The 21,499-nt window shown below is 37.8% G+C and overlaps 1 protein-coding gene and 1 long non-coding RNA gene across 8 annotated transcripts in view; one reads left to right on the top strand and one right to left on the bottom strand.

Annotated features, from left to right (window-relative positions):
- GRM5 (glutamate metabotropic receptor 5) overlaps nucleotides 1–21,499 on the bottom strand; it is a 664,926-nt gene that overhangs the window by 18,271 nt on the left and 625,156 nt on the right. Inside the window, exon 12 of one of the 5 annotated variants that reach the window (XM_024255290.3) lies at nucleotides 2,513–2,608. The exons of the other annotated variants lie outside the window; for them this stretch is intronic. Within the exon in view, the coding sequence (XP_024111058.2) occupies nucleotides 2,513–2,608 (96 nt within the window). The remainder of the gene's footprint in view (nucleotides 1–2,512; nucleotides 2,609–21,499) is intronic. 5 annotated transcript variants of the gene reach the window in all.
- The window catches only part of LOC129048727 (uncharacterized), a 182,068-nt gene that overhangs the window by 8,730 nt on the left and 151,839 nt on the right, over nucleotides 1–21,499 (top strand). For 2 of the 3 annotated variants that reach the window (XR_008511306.2, XR_008511305.1), the window contains exons 2-4: nucleotides 1,226–5,073; nucleotides 7,672–7,742; nucleotides 8,697–8,751. This is a non-coding gene — a long non-coding RNA (uncharacterized LOC129048727). Of the gene's footprint in view, nucleotides 1–1,225; nucleotides 5,074–7,671; nucleotides 7,743–8,696; nucleotides 8,752–16,892; nucleotides 16,948–21,499 lie in introns of all 3 variants that reach the window. The other variant, XR_008511307.1, reaches the window with a different exon arrangement.

Below are 21,499 nucleotides of genomic sequence, written 5' to 3' on the forward strand. Positions count from 1 at the left end.
CATGCATTATTCCTCTCTCCTCCACCAGGATATATCAGTGTAATAAGCCTTTCTATTATCTTGGCTATATCCAAACAAGTGAGGAAGCAAAAATTAAATGATATCTTGCTGTTGTAGAGGAACTCAGACCATTCTTGCTGGAGATACATCAAGTGACTACCTTTGTAGATCTGGAACTGACCCAAGGAAGCCTCGTATGTTTATCTGGGATCTCCTACTCTCTGTATACTACCCTCTCTGTCCCTTTCCCCTCATTCTCAATCAAGACAGCCTTGAGCAAATTTAATTTCTGGGATGATCAGATCTAAAGCTTCTAAGTATTGACTAAACACTGCTAAGAGCATCAAATGGCATAATTGAGACCAAATGCTTGCAACAAACAGCTCCATGTCATCTCCTACATGAATGGATTACTCTAAAATATCAGTTCATGCACTGGATTCTTTGAGATGACCTAAGAAACTTGTTACATGACAGATTCCTAAGTTGTATTGCCCAATATTTTGCCTCAGTCTGTTTGATAGTCAGCTAAGTTTGCCAGGTTTGGGAACTCCAGTTTTAGACCTCAAATTAGAAGTCACTCTGGGAAGAACCCTTGAGCACTCATTTGGTGAAGTCACTTTAACCTTGTCCAGCTTACTCTGGTGCTGTTTGCCTAATTTTCAAGGACATGAATTATGCTACTTTGTTATATCTAAGTGGAAGGAAAATAGGAGCCCCAATAGCATTCTGTTGAGTCACTCCCACAAAATGATCCTCTGAGACTCATTTTGCAGATGCACTGAGATCCAAAGATAGCTGTATAAAGGGATTGTAGGCATAAGGCCATCAGATACACCAAAGTGCACACATATATGCCTACACATGTACACACACTATCATTGCCTTGTCTCTGAGAACCTTAGACAAAGTTAGCCAAGCCCTTGGCCAGGGCTGTTATGATTGCTCAAACTGTATGCTGAACAGTTCTGGGCACCATTTTCATAGATTGCAATGTGAATAGTCCTCCAGCAGTTGTGCAATATGGTGGGCCTTGGAAAAATTTAGTCATTATTTTGAAAATAGGAAGGAGCCCACCACTGAGGAAGCAAACACAATGTTTGTGGTGAAATTTCAACAGGATTATCTTCTTGTTATGCAATTAGGTCTCAAGCTCTGCTCTCAGCACATGGACACGCATATGCACATACTCTACTTATTGAATTTTTCCTTTTCTGTGATCCAGGATGATTTGCAAAAGTTTTCCTTCCATACCTCTACACGGCAGATGGATTGAGAAATGTCACAACAAATTAGAAGTGAAGAGTTAAGTGATGGCAAGTGACTCCTCAACTCAAGGCTCCTTCAACATTCTGGAACTGTTTAATGTCATTCTTGACTGTCTTTGTCTCCAGGGCCCTTTTCTTTTTTCTTTCTTTCTTTCTTTCTTTTTTTTTTTTTTTGAGACAGTTTTCACTCTCGTTGCCCAGGTTGGAGTGCAATGGCACATTATTGACTCACTGCAACCTCCGCCTCCTGGGTTCAAGCAGTCCTCTGGCCTCAGTCTCCTGAGTAGCTGGAATTACAAGCATGTGCCACCATGCCCGGCTGATTTTTGTGTTTTTAGTAGAGACTGGGTTTCACCACATTGGCCAGGCTGTTCTTGAACTCCTGACCTCAGCTGATCCACCTGCCCTGGCTTCTCAAAGTGTTGGGATTACAGGCGTGAGCCAATGCGCCCGGCCCCAGGGCCCTTTTCTTAAAAACAAATCCCATGCAATAAAGCACGTTTATTTCATGCAACACAGCTTAGTTAATGCTTATACTTCCAAATACTCCGGTTTACTAGGTACAACTCAATCGGGAGTGCCTAGTATAAAGGAACATGCACAGCACAGCAACAGAGAATGTTCATCACCAAACACAAGGAAGTAAAGGAGATGCAAAGCTATGGTAGCTAGAGGAGGATTAGCTTTCCTGATTTCAGTTCGAGAAAAGCCACTTGTCTCTACAGTCCACTAGTTTGGCAAGGCATTTGCCCTTGGCTGTGAGATGATGTTACATTCAAAGTAAGGTATATTAATTTCCAGGCTTGTCCAGGATCAGGTGCTGGAGTCTTCCCTCAATTGTAGTCCTTTCCTTAAAACCAGTTCTAAGCTTTTGCATTTGTTTTATTGAGTGATTGGATAGCCCTGAAATATCAATTTCCTCCAATCTCTTCCACTTTGCAAACTCCAGAACCATTTGACCAATAAGTTAAAACCCAGAGGAGGACTGACTGTGAGCTAAGGCTTCAGACATGCAAAGCGCACAACCCTGGGAAACAGCAGCATCTGGGACAGGAGGCTCCCATTACTACACATGAGGATATCATAGGTTTTGCAAATCAAACACAGAAAACCAGTAGTAGCCCAGGTTGGACACACTGTATGAGTTGCACAGTTGAGTGAGGACCCAGACCAGGGAGCCACCTGTTCCTCTAGCTTGCATACATTTATTTCACACCACCTCAGGCCACTCATAGTTTGCTTACCTGCTCATTGTTGCTCTCCCACCATTCCCCATACTCCCTTTGGGGGTGAAACACTCTATTTCCGACTTGTGCTGGGCCAGTCTCCTGTCTTTGTACCTGGTGAGCATGAACAAGGACAGGAGCAAACAGAAAGACGTGATTGTGTGCTTAACTGCCAGGCTGAGGAATGGCCGTGACTGTGGAGATGGTCACCCTCTGCCAAAATGGGGGTTCCTGCTTCTAAATGCAATGACCAACTCGTGATACTTATTAGATGAATGTGATGGCATATGGACAACATCAGGGATGACGTTGTTACTTTTTGGTTAAACCACACATAACCCATTCTTTCACATTGCCTATTAAACTGTGAATATGTCACATTTAATAGTCAATGGCAAAAGGTGTGCAATTTCTAGCATCTTAGAAAAAGATGAATATCAATCAATACATTAGAATCTATTCAGTGCTTACCATGTGTCAGACACCATGCTAGAACTTTACCTAAATTGTATCCTGGCAACAGCCCTGGGCCAGAGGCTTTGTTATCATTTCCATTTACTGATGAAGAAACCTAAGATTATAGAGGTTAAGTAAATTAATCAAAGATTAGTTAACTAAGTAAGTGGTTGGGCTGGATTTTGAATACAGGGAATCTAAGTTTAGAACCCACACTTCAGCCATTATAATGTGTTGCCTTCCATTATCAAGTTTTTAAGCTAATTATTATCTTGAGCAAGCCTTCATTGAGTGATACCATTCTGGATGTTGTTAGACATTGGTAATAACAGAGGAGAGAAGACATGTTCTTTGGATATTAAAAGCTGAAGTTTGACTGTCAGTATTGGGATGCCGCCATTATTTTTGTATTATAATTGGCAGTTCACCGCCCTTTGAAGATACCAGATATTTCATCTAAAATAAGTGATGAGATTCCCAATATTACTCTTCTACGTGGTGCATCAAGATGAGTTCTTGTATCTCAATGACAGTTTTTCGAGCTAACATAATTTCACAGAATAACCTCTTTTACTCATTGGTTTTGTAAGGCTGTTAAAAAAGAATTGTTATTTCCATTTGCCAGATAAGGAAGCTAGATTTACTGAACTGACTTCATGAAAGTCACAAGACTCATCAGTAGAGTGTAACCACCGGTAGAGCTTGCAGGGGCCCAAAGCTCTTAAGGTTTTATTACCTTTTCGCTAATTAAACTAGAGCCTGGTATAATACCACTTCATCCACCTTCCTGGTATCCAATAGGCTATGATAAAGGGAGTTACTATAATAAGACTTGTTTATCTCAGTACAGTCACACTCTTTTTAGTTTATTTTCCTGCTGTTTCAAAAGTAGTATAAAATAAAACAAAATGCAACAAAGTCAACATCATTATTGATCCTGGGGCAGAGGCCTTCCTCTTAAATTTTTTCCCTTCTAAAATGTTTAAAGTATCTAGTATTTGAAGAAAAATGGCTTATTACATCAAGTAAAATGAATTTAATGGATTACCTATTTAACAGACATTAGTTGAGCATTTATTAAATCCTAGGTAATGGACTTTGCACTACAGATGTAAAGATAAGTAATCTGCAGGCCGTGCCTGATAGAATTTACCTAACAGTAGGAGAAGGAAGGAAAGAAGAAATACGTACACAAGTAACTTTAGATGTAGGCATGAAGAAGAGAGGAAAAGAACTTAGGGACTTTGTTAAAGGAGGTAAATCATCAGACCAAGTTAGATTGAGTAGACTTAATTTTACCAAGAAAATACCTTAGAAGTACCAATGGCCAAATGATGCTCAACGTTTCAATGCAAAGTATTTTGTGCTTATTTGTGGATTGGATTGTTCAGCCAAAATACTGCTCTATAGCTCAAATTAAAAGAATATTGATAGAATAATAAATTATTGGTGGTCATTCAGTTCCTTACAAAGGGATCCTTAACATATTTTTGAATATCTTCTGTTAGGCTAATTGTGAATTAATCGCTAAATATTTCACAGATGAGTTAAGAAACCTACAGTTTTCATGCTTATAAGCTCTTCTCTCTCTTTCTCTTTCTCTTTCTGTCATGACCACACACACTCTGCCAGGTGACCTCTGTTTATGAAATATGGAATAGATCCTAAGCATCCTATTCTATCAAACTCTAACCTCTGTGAAGGAAAAGGAATGCTTACACACTGCTGGTGGGAATGGAAATTAGTTCAGCCACTGTGGAAATCAGCTTGGCAATTACTCAAAGAACTTAAAGCAGAACTACCATTTGACCCAGAAATCCCATTACTGGGCATATACCTAAAGGAATATAAATCTCTCTACCATAGAGACACATCCAGGTATATGTTCACTGCAGCACTATTCACTATAACAAAGTCATGGAATCAACCTAAATGCCCATCAACAGTAAACTGGATAAAGAAAATGTGGTACATATACATCATAGAATACTATGCAGTCATAAAAAGAATGAGATCATGTCCTTTACACATGGATAGCACAGGAGGGCATCATCCTAATCAAACTAATGGAGAAACAGAAAACCAAGTACTTGATGTTTTCATTTATAAATGGGAGCTTAACAGTGAGTATGCATGGACACAAAGGGAAAAATAGACACTGGGGCCTCCTTGAGGGTGGAGGGTGGGAGGAGAGTGAGGATCAAAAACTACCTACCAGGTACTATACTTATTACCTGGGTGATGAAATAATCTGCACATTATACCCCTGCAACACACAACTTACCCATAAAACAAACCTGCACATACACCCCTGAACCTAAAAGTTTAGAAAAACCATAGAAACCAGACAAAAAACAAAAAACAAAGACAAAGCCTAAATGCTTTTGGTAAAAGCTTTCACTGACATATAAAAAACAAAATAATGAAAATTCAAAACAAACAATAATAACAAAACTCATTTTAAAAATGTGAGCAATATCTTAGACTTTTTGGAACTTTAAAGCAGTTTTTGTACTCAATGCAAGCTGAAAATGGCATTAATACAGAATGGGAAACTCATCATTACTTTCAGATAAGACCCTTCTTGCCTGTCTGTACATGTAATTGTATTCACCAGATATTTAAATAGACTATGTTTTTATTCATTCACTTACTCATTATCCCATTTACCAGTAATATCCTGTTCAAAGTTACTAATAGCTTTAATAGTCTCAACTGTTGAGTTTAAAAACTCAACATTTTTTTCCAGTTGAGTTTATTTTAGAAATATGGAATTGTCAATTAAAAATAGTTTAAGCTTTTCAAAATTTACAGTTCATGGAATATCAATTTTAAAATTTCATTTCTTTTACATAATAAATTTATATATCAGAAACTAAAACACCCATACACTCATACTTGCGAGGCACTGTTTCAAGTACTTTGCAAGTATTAACTCACTTTTCAAATGAAATGTTTAATTTACTATAGTTATATTCAAAGTTATAATAAAAAGTGATAATGACAAAATATTGAGCATGCCAGGCTGTTTGCTGTACACTATTGTAAATTATTAAAACAGCCATACAAAGCAGCTGCTATTATTCTCATTCTGAAGAAGCAGACACTGAGGATCAGTGTCAGTAAGCCCAACCTCATGTGGCTTATGAGCAGAGAACCGAAGGTTAAAAATCAGGTTTCTCTGATTCTAAAGCTCATGCTATTTCCATTAATTTTTCCTCTAAGTGATAATGTTACTACATTTAAAAACAAAATTACAAAAGCTTATTATTTACCTTTTCTCTTCTTGACCCCGTTTTGCAAATAAGGAGCAGAGTTATCAAGTACAGGCAGTAGAGAATCTAGTGATAGGACTTTAAATTTTGTTATTTCATTTAGGTCCCTATGCCTGTACCAGGCTGGTTTAGTTTACATCATTCAAAACCGTTTACTGAATAGTCCATGTGCTGGGCAGTGTGATAAGGAGCATATGGGTGATTATGTCATTGATAAGGTCATAGTCTTGAGTGAGAAGATGAAATGTAAATAGATAATTTCCAAACAATGTAAGAAGTTTTATTATAGAAACAAATACAAGAAGGGTTACTTAACCCATACTAGATTGGCAGAGAACACTATAGTGAGATATGATACGTAAGACAAATCTGAAAAATTGAGCAGACATACACCGTGAAGAGAAAATCAGGTGCAAACATGTAGAGAGGTTGAGCAGCATGGTGTATACTGGGAAACACTGTTTAGTAATTTTTGTTGTAAGAAGTATAAAATAGGAGGTCAAAGGGGAAAGCAGATGGAGAAGCATATAAAAATGATGAATTTGCTTGTCGATTATGAGATGTCATTGTGGAATCCTTACATTAGATAAAACAGTATCAGAGTTGACATTTAGATAAAATGCAATGGACTTGAAGGAACAAAACTAGAGATAGAGAAATACTACTACAGTTATGCATGTGAGAGATGATAAGCTAATGCTCAGGGTAGTGATAATACAGATGAAAAATAGAGCACAGCCTCAAGACTATTTAGGAGGCAAAAATGAGTAGGATTTATTGGATGATAAGTATAATATGGAGAAGTATAGAATGATACTCCAGTTACTGTGTTGGATGGTGCAGTTAACTGAGTTAAGAAAATTCAAGAGAAGGAGTATATTTGGGGAAGGAAGGAAAAACTTCATTGTGGAATATTTGATTTGAGATGCTGGTGGGACATCCAAGTGGACATATTCAGCAGACACATGAGTATAAACATTTGGAGGTGAGAGGATTGTTATACACGGGAGCTCTCAACATACCGATGGTTACAAATACAATGAGAATGGTTGAAAATATTCAGAACAGGAAAACTATGTAGACAGTGGAAAGGAGGTGAATAGCCATGCTCATTCTACCCGTCCAAAAACTTTTATAACACTGTTAGTGTAAGCATTCCCTTAAAACATTTACAGAAAAAAAATTTGCTGCGTGCCTTGTATATGCTAGACATGGAGTTCAAGGCTCTTCAATCTTATAAACTTGTAAGTTTTCTTATAAACTCTGGATTTCTAGATTTATGCCTAATACAGCTTTGACACTTTAGTTTACAGGCCAGAAGCTTGGCATGAAAAACTCTCACAATAGATTTAATACATTTCAGAATGACTTATTCTGAAATAAGTTTTGCTTATCTTCTGTAAAGATTTTTGTTGTTGTTGTTCTTCTTGTACCTTCTTTTCCCAGGAAGTTCTAGCTCTTCTGTACCGAGTTCTATAAGAGCCTACGTTCATCTGGTAAATCTAAAAGATGTGCAGGTAAGAATAACTTAGGATCAGATAGTAAATGTAATTTTCCATTATTATTGGGATCAAAAATTTCATTTCTTCACCTCAATTCCTCTTTCCTACCAATATCTACTGAATATTGTATTACTGAAATTTCTATATTGGCTATGTGATTCAGAATGCATAAATGAGTGCAGAATGAAGTGAAAGACTAGAAGAAAATAAACAAGTTTAAATAATAAATGTGTATATTAGGTGAAATAGCAGATAGATGGAGAATTATGTCTGAAGCTGGCAGAAAAGGAGAGATTTTGATATTGGAAATAACGATGCCTTATGTGAGGCTGATCAAGTTTGAGTAAGTGACCAGGAATAGGAACATTAAAATGTATTAGAAGTGGGGGGAAGAAAGAAGCTTGGTACTCATCTGTCCTTTATACAAGCACTAAATTCACTCAGAATGATAGCCGGGCTTGGGATAGACAGAAGTTCTTTATCCAGAAGTTGGCAGTAAATAGTAGTTATAAACGAAGCTAAAAGATAGAGGGATAACTAGATTCCATGAGTCTAAATTCAATCAGAGGTTTAATTTTCACATTTTTGTATGTAAGGGTGTGAAATATGTCTGGAAGCAGCGTTGAGTTGCTGACCTCCATCTCTGTGTCCTGTGAAACAAGTGATATGGAAGAATAAGAAACTTTACTTGAGAGAGATACGGGGTAGAAATGTCCTTAGGAGGGAACTGGGTTTCAGTTTAAGAAAACAACAGTAAATGGAGTGTTTAGTGAAGCGGTTGAATAAGAAGGGGGGTTTATCATTAAATAGGAATTATAGACAGGGCCTCTATATGGTTTGGAAGGGAAAGGTCAGTGGATGAAGCAAAGAACAATATATAGAAATAGAATTTACAAATGTGCTACAACTTATGAGATGCTAGGAAGATTCCATTGATGAATTCTTCCCTCATTTTTCTCTGATGCCAAGGAACAAATGTTTTCCATCCTATACGAGTGAGGACACTCAAGATTCAAATGCTGTTGTGAGTATCCCATGGCATACTTAGAGACATGTTTTCTGATAGATATTGCAGACTCTCTGCGAACATATTTGGTTAAAAATGAGTGGAGAAAGGGCCTAAGTTTCCTAGAGAGTTCAAGAATGGAGGGGAAAGAACACAGCAAATGAGAAAGCTAAAGGCACCAGAGGCACATTTCCCTTACTCCAGTTTTGTCATAGGCTTATCCTGCTCCAGGTTTTGTTCTTTCCAATAGATAAAATTGTCTTAAAAAATAATTTTCTTTCACCACTTTCTCTCTCACACTGACATCTACTATGCCCCATAGTCTTCCCCTTGAAGGAGCATTGTGCTAAGCCTTGTGAGCACTTAAACTCGTTTTCCATTCCTAAGCTAGCTGTCATTCAGCTTAGTGAAAACCACAGGGAGATATTTTCTTATATGTGTAGAAACCACAGTATACCTATTTTACTTCATGCTATAATGCTTTAAACTATTCATAGAAAAAAACAGCATGATTTCTCTAAGAAGTTTGTGAAAGGGAGTTGGAAAATGTTGCATATTTCACATATGTCTTATGTGTAAATTTTAGTAACTCAATATGGAATGGACACTAATGAGGCAGGAGGGTAAGTCTGGGGAGTAAGTGGGTAGGAGTGTGTTCTTCAACGAAACCTCTCATTTAAACCAATATAGATGCATCCCATTTACAAAGCAAATTTAAATTCTCTCTTTCCTCAACTACTTTTTATTATTTAGAATAGAAGTATGGTATGAGCAGAGAAAAACAATATGAGAGGAAAAGAGTCTTTTTGGCCAAGAATGTGCCAAAAATAGTAAAAGTTATTGAGTGAGGGACATTTGAACTATAGTCATATGACAACTCACTGTGAATGTTACAGAAAATCCTATAAGGGATTTTCATACCAAAATTGCAGTAAAGATGGCAGAGTTTTAAGACTAAGCTTGAGCATAAACATGGAAGTGCAGAGACTTAAAGAAAAATGACGACATGAGTAAACCCTAAACATAGTGCCTGCATTATGTAAGCCCTCAACCAACATTTTCTGAGGGAATACCTCCATGAATAAATGAACAAAATGGAATTGTAACTTTAGGGATTATGAAATCTTCAACAGGATTTGCTGTTGTTATTTGTTCTGTTTTTAATAATAAATACAAACTGAAGACATTCTGTACATGTTGGTCAAGAGATCAAGGAAGATGGAAAATATTAACGATGTTTACAGAAAGTGGTAACTAATGTACAGAGTTTTGAGATAAAGTAAGTATAGAAAAAAGGAGGAAAGAACAGACTTTTTTGTAATCAGTCAGCATATACTGCAGGCTCCATCTGCAAAACATACCTAAAATCTGACCATTTCTCACCAGTATTTATTACCCTGGCCCAAGCCACCAATACCTGTTAAAATTTTAACAGTTTCTCAAACTGGTTCTCCTTTGTCTGTTACTAAATTTCCCCAACCCAAACCAAACCCATTTCAGCCTCCACCCAGCAAGCAGAATATCCTGTCAAAATAGAAATCTTTTCATATCATTCCTCTGCTCAAAACACTGTTACTCATTTCTCTGAGTAAATTATGAATTTTTTATCATGGTTTACAAATCCCTACACTTATCTGCCACTCCCTGACTATCTCTGATCTGAAAACTCACTTTTTCTCCCTTGCTCACATTGCTTCATCTACAGTGATCTTGTTGCTTGAAGACACCAGATATCCTCCCAGCATAGTGTCTTTGCTTTGGCCATTTCCTCTGCCTGTAATGCTTTCCTTAAAAATATCCTCAAAGCTTACTTCTTTCAAATTTTTGCCTAAATGTCACTTTCTCAATACATCCTGCCAGACCACCCTATTTAAAAAGGCAACTACCACTCTACTGTTTCTGTTACCATTTCCTGCTTTTATCAGGAACACTTATCTACAATAATTTATATTTTACTTATTTATTTTATTTATTCTCTGTTTCCCCCCAGTGGAATCTGTGATAGAATGTAAGCTCTATGAAGGCATGGTTCTGAACTGTGTGCTTCACTGCTATCTTCCCAGTGCCTATGATCATATAGGTAATAATATTTATTGAATGAGGTATGCATGAATGACTGACAAAAAGGAGAATTAAATTATAAATTTCCAGGAAATTTGCATAAGTAATGAGGAGCCAAATGTTAATCCCCAAGACAATGGGGAAAATGTCTCCAGAGCATGTCAGAGGTCTTCAGGCAGCCCCTTCCATCACAGATCTGGAGGCTTAGGAGGAAAAAGTGGTTTCGTGGACCAGGCCTGGGGTCCCTGAGCTGTGTGCAGCCAGGGACTTGGTGCCCTGCATCCCAGCCACTCTAGTTATGGCTGAAATGGGTCAACATAGAACTCAGACGGTGGCTTCAGAGGATGCAAGCCCCAGGTCTTGGCAGCTTCCATGTGGTGTTGAGCCTGTGGGTATTCAGAAGTCAAGAATTGAGGTTCAGGAACCACCTAGATTTCAGAAGATGTATGAAAATGTCTGAGGTCCAGGCAGAAGTTTGTTGCAGGGGTGGGGCTTTCATGGAGAACCTCTGCTAGGGCAGTGCAGAAGGGAAATGTGGGGTCAGAGTCCTCACACAGAGTCTCTACTGGGGCACTGCCTAGTGGAGCTGTAAGAAGAGGGCTGCTGTCCTCCAGACGCCAAAATGGTAGAACCACTGATGACTTGCACCGTGTGCCTAGAAAAGCGGTAGACACTCAACACCAGCCTGTGAAAGCAGCTGGGAGGGAGGCTGTACTCTTCAAAGCCGCAGAGGTGGAGTTGCCTAAGACCATGGGAGGTCACTTCTTGCATTAGCGTGACCTGGATGTGAGACATGAAGTCAAAGGAGATCATTTTGGAAGTTTAAGATTTGACTGCCCTGGTGGATTGTGGACTTCCATGGGACCTGTTACCCCTTTGTTTTGGCCAATTTCTCCCATTTGGAATGGCTGTATTTACCCAATTCCTGTACACCCATTTTATCTAGGAAGTAACTAACTTGCTTTTGATTTTACAGGCACATAGGTGGAAAGGACTTGCCTTGTCTTGGAAGAGACTTTGGACTGTGCACTTTTGAGTTAATGCTGAAATAATTTGAGACTTTAGGGGACTGTCGGGAAGGCATGATTGGTTTTGAAATGTGAAGTTATGAGATTTGGGAGGGGCTGGGGCAGAATAATATGGTTTGGCTCTGTTTCCCCACCCAAATTTCATCTTCACTTGTACTCCCATAATTCCCATGTGTTGTGGGAGGGACCTTGTGGGAGATAATTGAATCATGGGGGCAGTTTCCCCTATATTGTTCTCATGTTAGTGAATAAGTCTCATGAGAGCTGATGGTTTGATAAGGGGAAACTTGTTTTGCTTGGCTATCATTCTCTCTTTGCCTGCTGCCATCCTTGTAAGATGGGACTTGCTTCTCCTTGCCTTCTGCCATGATCGTGAGTCTTCCTCAGCCATGTGGAACTGTAAATCCAATTAAACCTCTTTCTTTTGTAAATTGCACAGTCTCGGGTATGTCTTTATCAGCAGCATGAAAATGAACTAATACAATTATATGGAAGATACTTATTTTTTAAAATATTTGCCTTTCCTTTGCATTGTCACATTCTTCTTAACAAGCAGTCCCATCCTTACCTTCAGGATGTAGACACTGATTAGATTAAGACGGTAATAGTAATTATCGGATTCACTTGCCACTTTACTCATCAGTTTTAGCCAGTGATCATGGGAGAGAGTCTTCTGGAGACTTCTGAGAACAATTTCTTTAGTATTAATAAAACACTGGAAAACATAGTCTCTTTTTCTGTGGACAGTGGTCTGGATGTGATACCTGACAATGCTCCAACCATATGGCAGGCATGAGAGAAGCTAAGCCAACATTTCAAAAACTGTTGTCCAGTGACTCAGTGGTGGACTGGAAAGGTCGAAATAAGTAGGTCCTTGAGCCATTGTGTCCTTTGAGCTACTGAATTAGCCTTTTTAGTGTCAGAAATTCTTTTTATGTGAGATTAATTTGCTTATCATTTAAGCCACTTTGAGTTAGGTTATAGATTTTCTGAGGCTGAAATCCTCCTACCTGCTATACTTGGTTTCATTAGTTTTTCTTCCAAAACTGAGTCTAAGAATTTCTGAAATTGTTTATAGCATTTACTTAGGTTTGACTGTTTATAAATATTGTGGGTGTCTCTCTGTGTGTACGCATGTGTGTGTGTGTATATATATGATGAATCTAAAGAAGTTACTACTAATAAATACTTTAGTTTTACTTAGATGTTTGCGTTCTTTTAAATAATGCTCCTTTCTGTATGTACCATTTATATAAAATAAGTGTGAGAGTTAATAAGTTAGATCTGTAAGGAGCAAAAAAGAGAGAGATCGATTGGGTAAAACAAAGTATTATTTTCTCAATAATCCACACTTAGAGAAAGCCTAAACAATTGGTCCTTATAATCATGGAAGAAACACCCTTGTTCATTTCCTGAAAGCTATGCTAGTTACAGTCATAACCAGTTACTGTGAGTTTAGCGTTACATTCTTAAACTGATTAGGTAATGGGAAATGATTCAGCTCATAGCACTGAAGCCTTATAACTACTCTGAAAACACTTTTGTTCACATATATTGAAGAATTGGCATGGGCTTATACATATTTAACAAAAATTGTTTGCAATTATCTTTTGTGTAATTCAAATAAGAAAGTGTCACACACACAAAAAAGAAAATGAACCTCAATGTGCTTATGTGCTTATTCCTTATTAGTCAGTGACAGATCCATATACAAGTAGTCCTGGCTCAACTCAATGATGATTTAGGAGTTCCTTTCTAGCCACCATCTTCTTTGAGACCAATTATAGCAAGTTTTGGAGCCAGTTTTTATTTCTTAGCTCTCTCTTTCCCTTTGCCTCCCTGGCTTGAGACAGAATTTTTCTGACTTTAGTTTTTAATCTTGACTTTGATGTAGTTATTGTATCCACTCCCCCTTTGTGCCAACACAAAGCTTTATAACAGCTTTGAGCACATTAAATTCTTTTCCCATGTTGGTTCCTTGAACACCAGCCAAGACCTCAGCTTTTCGACCTCAGGTGAAATTTTGATCAGACATCTACCCTTAGATGATATCTTTAGCGATCACCCAGAAACACAGTTTATAATTTTAAAACATCTTAGGGAAAATATATAAGGTAGAATGCTGCACATTGCATCTTATTCTACAGATTTATTGCCACATTCCTTTTGGGACCATCCTAATTTTGGATCTTGGCAGTCATAAAGTGAAGAGAGAAACTATGGTGTAATATACTTTTGAATAGCATTCACATTATTATAGAAAAACTTTCCCTATATCACTTAATTTTCTTAACAAACTCAGGAACGTAATTATCCCCATCCAGCTGATAAGGAAACTGTGGCTCAGAAAGCTTCACAATTTGGTCAAGACCCCATAGCTTGTAAGTCTCAGAAGTGCCACTAGAAACCAAATGTTTTACCTCCAAATCTCAGGCTCTTCATTAACAACTTACCTTTTTCATTATTTCATGCTTAAAAACCCCTTATTTAAATAATCTGATGGCACATTTGAGACTGAAAAGGTCATACATGAAGTTAATAGTGTATACTTAGTGGAGCTAGGCTTTAAGCACAATAAATGCTTAATTTTTAAAAGGTCAAATTTGACTACATAATGGTCAAGTGGAATAAATCACCCTCTGGGCCCCTTGCTAACACACAAGCAGATTAGCATTTCTCTGGCTGGAGTTTTCCTAGACAGAAATGCACCAAAAATCTGAAGGCTGTAAAAGAGGCATCACTGAGAAGAGCTGACAATCAGTTTCGATGTGTGGGATACAGTGTGATAGCAGAAGACAGACAGGGATGAGAGTAGAATATTTTAACAACTCCAAAGTGTTACAAAGAGAGCTGAAGGAAAGCCCAAGTCAGCCTTCCAAGTCTAATTGATCAGAGGAAAATTCTAGATGAAGGCAGAAGGGAAGTCATTATGGATCTTTAGGTTAGAGGGAAAGAGTGAAGCCAAATTTAAAAAGATCAATATTATGCAGTACTATTGCAAAGTAATTCCTTTCTTCAATATCATCTCTCAACCTTCTATGTATCTATATATGTAAATATATTGGAATGATTTACTAGATATTCCATCAGATCTTGTGATCTCCATGCACGGAAAAACATCTTTTGCACAGACTTGAAATGTCAACTTGATTCCTTCAGATAAATCAGATTAAAAACAAAAATTGAGCATGATTAATAGCTCCAGAAACTAATGGCAAAGTGAACATAAGTTGTAAAATGATTTGAGAAATTACCAGGTAACATATTTCACTGTGTTCTATGAAAATAATGGAAAGGTAAAAGCTGAAAAGTGGGGAAGCAATGCAAATAAGGAATTAAAAAGTAAAAAATCAGCTGTATTGACTTAGTAAGTCTAGGAATTTATTCTAAGGAAACAATTCAACATAAGCTCAAAGGTTTCTGCACAAAGATTTTTTCCTTCAGTGTTATAGAAAACAGAAAAAAAACCCTCAACAAAACAAGAACAAACCAACCACTGGAGAATAGTTTAAAAAATTACAGCACACCAATATTATGGAAATGTGTTAAATTTTGTATTGAGTAAAGCCTTTCATTTAGTTTCTGAAGAATTCCCAAAGGATGTATTTTAATCCTGCTTATGATGAGAGCTTGTTTTCAGATATGAATCATCATAAGTCATTGCCATTTTATTGTGTATTTTCCTTCAGCATTACTATTTGTTGCACAATCAATAGAAATTCAGGAAGATACAGATTTCAAAACCAATCCTAAGGTGCTTTACAAGCTTATACAACATCCTCAGTAGGGAAAACTTTTCAGGGAGGAACAAAATGTTAACTATAAGAAGGGTCTCCATAGGAAACATTTCATTATGGCATTAATTAAAAGTTGCTAGTTTCTATCTTACAGGACTGAGGAATTTTCAGACGGATAACTTACAGTTTCTAAAGAGCGATAGATAGTTTTCCAATGGAGATTTTTCCTCACATATTTATACATGAACAACTCGAAATGCTGTGAAGTCAGATGAAGCTAGATAATAAATGTAATAAGAGCCATCACTTACTGAGCACTTGGAATATTCCAGACACAATTCTAAGTCCCTGAATTTACTGATTTAATCATTACAACAGTCTTTTGAGTTAGGTACTATTATTATTCCTACTTTACAAATGAAGAACTAGGACACAGGAAATTAAGTGATTTGCCCAGGTTACTAGAATGGTCAACTGTGAGGTAAATTGCTTCTCACTAAAATGCTGGCTACAAATGGTAGCTGTGCCATTTGTTAAACCTAGTTCTGTCTTTAAATGGCCTAAGGGATACAGGCAACTGTACTATTTTTCAAACCTTATCATCTTTTTTTTCCCATAATCTCCTTGGCTTGAGCTACTGCCTATACTTTTACTTGAGCCCTTTCTACCCTTTTGGATAGGAAGACTGATCCCTCTGTGATACTAACTTTGATTAAAATTTGCACCAGCAACTTAATTTTCTCAGTCTGGGGACTAATGGAACTTAAACCTCAGTAGTGCTCGATGGAAGCAGATTTGCTCTAAAGCTGATGGAGTATCAGGGTCCCTCACTCACAGATGCCCCTGGCAAGGCCCTGTTTCTATTTTTGTATTCACATTTTGTAATCTTTTTCTTAACTAAAGCTCCCCAAGTAGAAGGAACTTTAGGTCTCACAAAGCCTGGATCTACCTGTTTACCAGAGTTTACCTTTGACCCATAAGGGAATCATAAACTGTGTTTATGTTCATAGGGTTGGTTATGCTTTCTGAGTTAAAATTTCTCCATATATACAATGGAAATATTGAGGATCAGGTAAGACAATTCATATAAAATGCTTGATTTTTTTTCTCCTTTTGATATTCTTTATTCACATTGAGATATGAATCACTGACAAGAATTCTGAATATCACTCTTTTGAGAAAGAAGAGTGGGGTAGGATTTCACCAGGTATCAAAGCCTTAAACTGATGAGATATGGTATTAAAGATGGGATTTCAGCTAGCTATTGGTAAACTTAAATGAGGTATTTCATTTCTTGACTCCTCCCTTGGGGGGGTTCTTTTTTGTTGGTCAGGTGATCTTCAAATCACTTCCTATAAGTGCCAGCAGGGGCAGTGGAGGCCCAACAGGTGAGCTCCTAGACTCTCCAGGGTTGCTTTGAACAGAGTAGTTCCATTTCTTTTTTATTTATTTATTTATTATTATTATACTTTAGGTTTTATGGTACATGTGCGCAATGTGCAGGTTAGTTACATATGTATACATGTGCCATGCTGGTGCGCTGCACCCACCAACTCGTCATCTAGCATTAGGTATATCTCCCAATGCTATCCCTCCCTGCTCCCTCCACCCCACAACAGTCCCCAAAGTGTGATGTTCCCCTTCCTGTGTCCATGTGTTCTCATTGTTCAGTTCCCACCTATGAGTGAGAATATGCGGTGTTTGGTTTTTTGTTCTTGCGATAGTTTACTGAGAATGATGATTTCCAATTTCATCCACGTCCCTACAAAGGACATGAACTCGTCATTTTTTATGGCTGCATAGTATTCCATAGTGTATATGTGCCACATTTTCTTAATCCAGTCTATCATTGTTGGACATTTGGGTTGGTTCTAAGTCTTTGCTATTGTGAATAATGCCGCAATAAACATACATGTGCATGTGTTTTTATAGCAGCATAATTTATAGTCCTTTGGGTATATGCCCAGTAATGGGATGGCTGGGTCAAATGGAAATTCTAGTTCTAGATCCCTGAGGAATCGCCACACTGACTTCCACAAGGGTTGAACTAGTTTACAGTCCCACCAACAGTGTAAAAGTGTTCCTATTTCTCCACATCCTCTCCAGCACCTGTTGTTTCCTGACTTTTTAATGATTGCCATTCTAACTGGTGTGAGATGGTATCTCATTGTGGTTTTGTTTTGCATTTCTCTGATGGCCAGTGATGGTGAGCATTTTTTCATGTGTCTTTTGGCTGCATAAATGTCTTCTTTTGAGAAGTGTCTGTTCATGTCCTTTGCCCACTTTTTGATGGGGTTGTGTGTTTTTTTCTTGTAAATTTGTTTGAGTTCATTGTAGATTCTGGATATTAGCCCTTTGTCAGATGAGTAGGTTGCGAAAATTTTCTCCCATTTTGTAGGTTGCCTGTTAACTCTGATGGTAGTTTCTTTTGCTGTGCAGAAGCTCTTTAGTTTAATTAGATCCCATTTGTCAATTTTGGCTTTTGTTGCCATTGCTTTTGCTGTTTTAGACATGAAGTCCTTGCCCATGCCTATGTCCTGAATGGTAATGCCTAGGTTTTCTTCTAGGGTTTTTATGGTTTTAGGTCTAACATGTAAGTCTTTAATCCATCTTGAATTAATTTTTGTATAAGGTGTAAGGAAGGGATCCAGTTTCAGCTTTCTACATATGGCTAGCCAGTTTTCCCAGCACCATTTATTAAATAGGGAATCCTTTCCCCATTGCTTGTTTTTGTCAGGTTTGTCAAAGATCAGATAGTTGTAGATATGTGGCATTATTTCTGAGGGCTCTGTTCTGTTCCATTGATCTATATCTCTGTTTTGGTACCAGTACCATGCTGTTTTGGTTACTGTAGCCTTGTAGTATAGTTTGAAGTCAGGTAGCATGATGCCTCCAGCTTTGTTCTTTTGGCTTAGGATTGACTTGGCAATGCGGGCTCTTTTTTGGTTCCATATGAACTTTAAAGTAGTTTTTTCCAATTCTGTGAAGAAAGTCATTGGTAGCTTGATGGGGATGGCATTGAATCTGTAAATTACCTTGGGCAGTATGGCCATTTTCACGATATTGATTCTTCTTACCCATGAGCATGGAATGTTCTTCCATTTGTTTGTATCCTCTTTTATTTCCTTGAGCAGTGGTTTGTAGTTCTCCTTGAAGAGGTCCTTCACATCCCTTGTAAGTTGGATTCCTAGGTATATTATTCTCTTTGAAGCAGTTGTGAATGGGAGTTCACTCATGATTTGGCTCTCTGTTTGTCTGTTATTTGTGTATAAGAATGCTTGTGATTTTTGTACATTGATTTTGTATCCTGAAACTGCTGAAGTTGCTTATCAGCTTAAGGAGATTTTGGGCTGAGACAGTGGGGTTTTCTAGATATACAATCATGTTGTCTGCAAACAGGGACAATTTGACTTCCTCTTTTCCTAATTGAATACCCATTATTTCCTTCTCCTGCCTAATTGCCCTGGCCAGAACTTCCAACAGTAGGTTGAATAGAAGTGGTGAGAGAGGGCATCTCTGTCTTGTGCCAGTTTTCAGAGGGAATGCTTCCAGTTTTTGCCCATTCAGTATGATATTGGCTGTGGGTTTGTCATAGATAGCTCTTATTATTTTGAGATACGACCCATCAATACCTAATTTATTGAGAGTTTTTATCATGAAGGGTTGTTGAATTTTGTCAAAGGCCTTTTCTGCATCTATTGAGATAATCATGTGGTTTTTGTCTTTGGTTCTGTTTATATGCTGGATTACATTTATTGATTTGTGTATATTGAAGCAGCCTTGCATCCCAGGGATGAAGCCCACTTGATCATGGTGGATAAGCTTTTTGATGTGCTGCTGGGTTTGGTTTGCCAGTATTTTATTGAGGATTTTTGCATCAATGTTCATCAAGGATATTGGTCTAAAATTCTCTTTTTTGGTTGTGTCTCTGCCAGGCTTTGGTATCAGGATGATGCTGGCCTCATAAAATGAGTTAGGGAGGATTCCCTCTTTTTCTATTGATTGGAATAGTTTCAGAAGGAATGGTACCAGTTCCTCCTTGTACCTCTGGTAGAATTCGGCTGTGAATCCATCTGATCCTGGACTCTTTTTGCTTGGTAAGCTATTGATTATTGCCACAATTTCAGCTGCTGTTATTGGTCTATTCAGAGATTAATCTTTTGCCTGGTTTAGTCTTGGGAGAGTGTATGTGTCGAGGAATTTATCCATTTCTTCTAGATTTTCTAGTTTATTTGCATAGAGGTGTTTGTAATATTCTCTGATGGTAGTTTGTATTTCTGTGGGATCAGTGGTGATATCCCTTTTATCATTTTTTATTGCGTCTATTTGATTCTTCTCTCTTTTTTTCTTTATTAGTCTTGCTAGCGGTCTATCAATTTTGTTGATCCTTTCAAAAAACCAGCTCCTGGATTCATTAATTTTTTGAAGGGTTTTTTGTGTCTCTATTTCCTTCAGTTCTGCTCTGATTTTAGTTATTTATTGCCTTCTGCTAGCTTTTGAATGTGTTTGCTCTTGCTTTTCTAGTTCTTTTAATTGTGGTGTTAGGGTGTCAGTTTTGGATCTTTCCTGCTTTCTCTTGTGGGCATTTAGTGCTATAAATTTCCCTCTACACACTGCTTTGAATGCATCCCAGAGATTCTGGTGTGTTGTGTCTTGGTTCTCATTGGTTTCAAAGAACATCTTTGTTTCTGCCTTCATTTTGTTATGTACCCAGTAGTCATTCAGGAGCAGGTTGTTCAGTTTCCATGTAGTTGAGCGGTTTTGAGTGAGATTCTTAATCCTGAGTTCTAGCTTGATTGCACTGTGATCTGAGAGATAGTTCGTTATCTCTCAGAGGAGAGATACATTTGCTGAGGAGAGCTTTACTTCCAAGTATGTGGTCAATTTTGGAATAGGTGTGGTGTGGTGCTGAAAAAAATGTATATTCTGTTGTTTTGGGGTGGAGAGTTCTGTAGATGTCTATTAGGTCCACTTGGTGCAGAGCTGAGTTCAATTCCTGGGTATCCTTGTTGACTTTCTGTCTCGTTGATCTCTCTAATGTTGAGAGTGGGGTGTTGAAGTTCCCCATTATTAATGTGTGAGAGTCTAAGTCTCTTTGTAGGTCACTCAGGACTTGCTTTATGAATCTGGGTGCTCCTGTATTGGGTGCATATATATTTAGGATAGTTAGCTCTTCTTGTTGAATTGATCCCTTTACCATTATGTAATGTCCTTCTTTGTCTCTTTTGATCTTTGTTGGTTTAAAGTCTGTTTTATCAGAGACTAGGATTGCAATCCCTGCCTTTTTTTGTTTTCCATTTGCTTGGTAGATCTTCCTCCATCCTTTTATTTTGAGCCTATGTGTGTCTCTGCACATGAGATGGGTTTCCTGAATACAGCACACTGATGGGTCTTGAGTCTTTATCCAATTTGCCAGTCTGTGTCTTTTAATTGGAGCATTTAGTCTATTTACATTTAAAGTTAATATTGTTATGTGTGAATTTGATCCTGTCATTATGATGTTAGCTGGTTATTTTGCTCGTTAGTTGATGCAGTCTCTTCCTAGTCTCGATGGTCTTTACATTTTGGCATGATTTTGCAGCGGCTGGTACCGGTTGTGCCTTTCCATGTTTAGCACTTCCTTCTGGAGCTCTTTTAGGGCAGGCCTGGTGGTGACAAAATCTCTCAGCATTTGCTTGTCTGTAAAGTATTTTATTTCTCCTTCACTTATGAAGCTTAGTTTGGCTGGATATGAAATTCTGGGTTGAAAATTATTTTCTTTAAGAATGTTGAATATTGGCCCCCACTCTCTTCTGGCTTGTAGGGTTTCTGCCGAGAGATCCGCTGTTAGTCTGCTGGGCTTCCCTTTGTGGGTAACCCGACCTTTCTCTCTGGCTGCCCTTAACATTTTTTCCTTCATTTCAACTTTGGTGAATCTGACAATTATGTGTCTTGGAGTTG

Source organism: Pongo abelii, chromosome 9 (assembly GCF_028885655.2).
Source record: "Pongo abelii isolate AG06213 chromosome 9, NHGRI_mPonAbe1-v2.0_pri, whole genome shotgun sequence".
Taxonomy (NCBI): Eukaryota; Metazoa; Chordata; class Mammalia; order Primates; family Hominidae; genus Pongo; species Pongo abelii.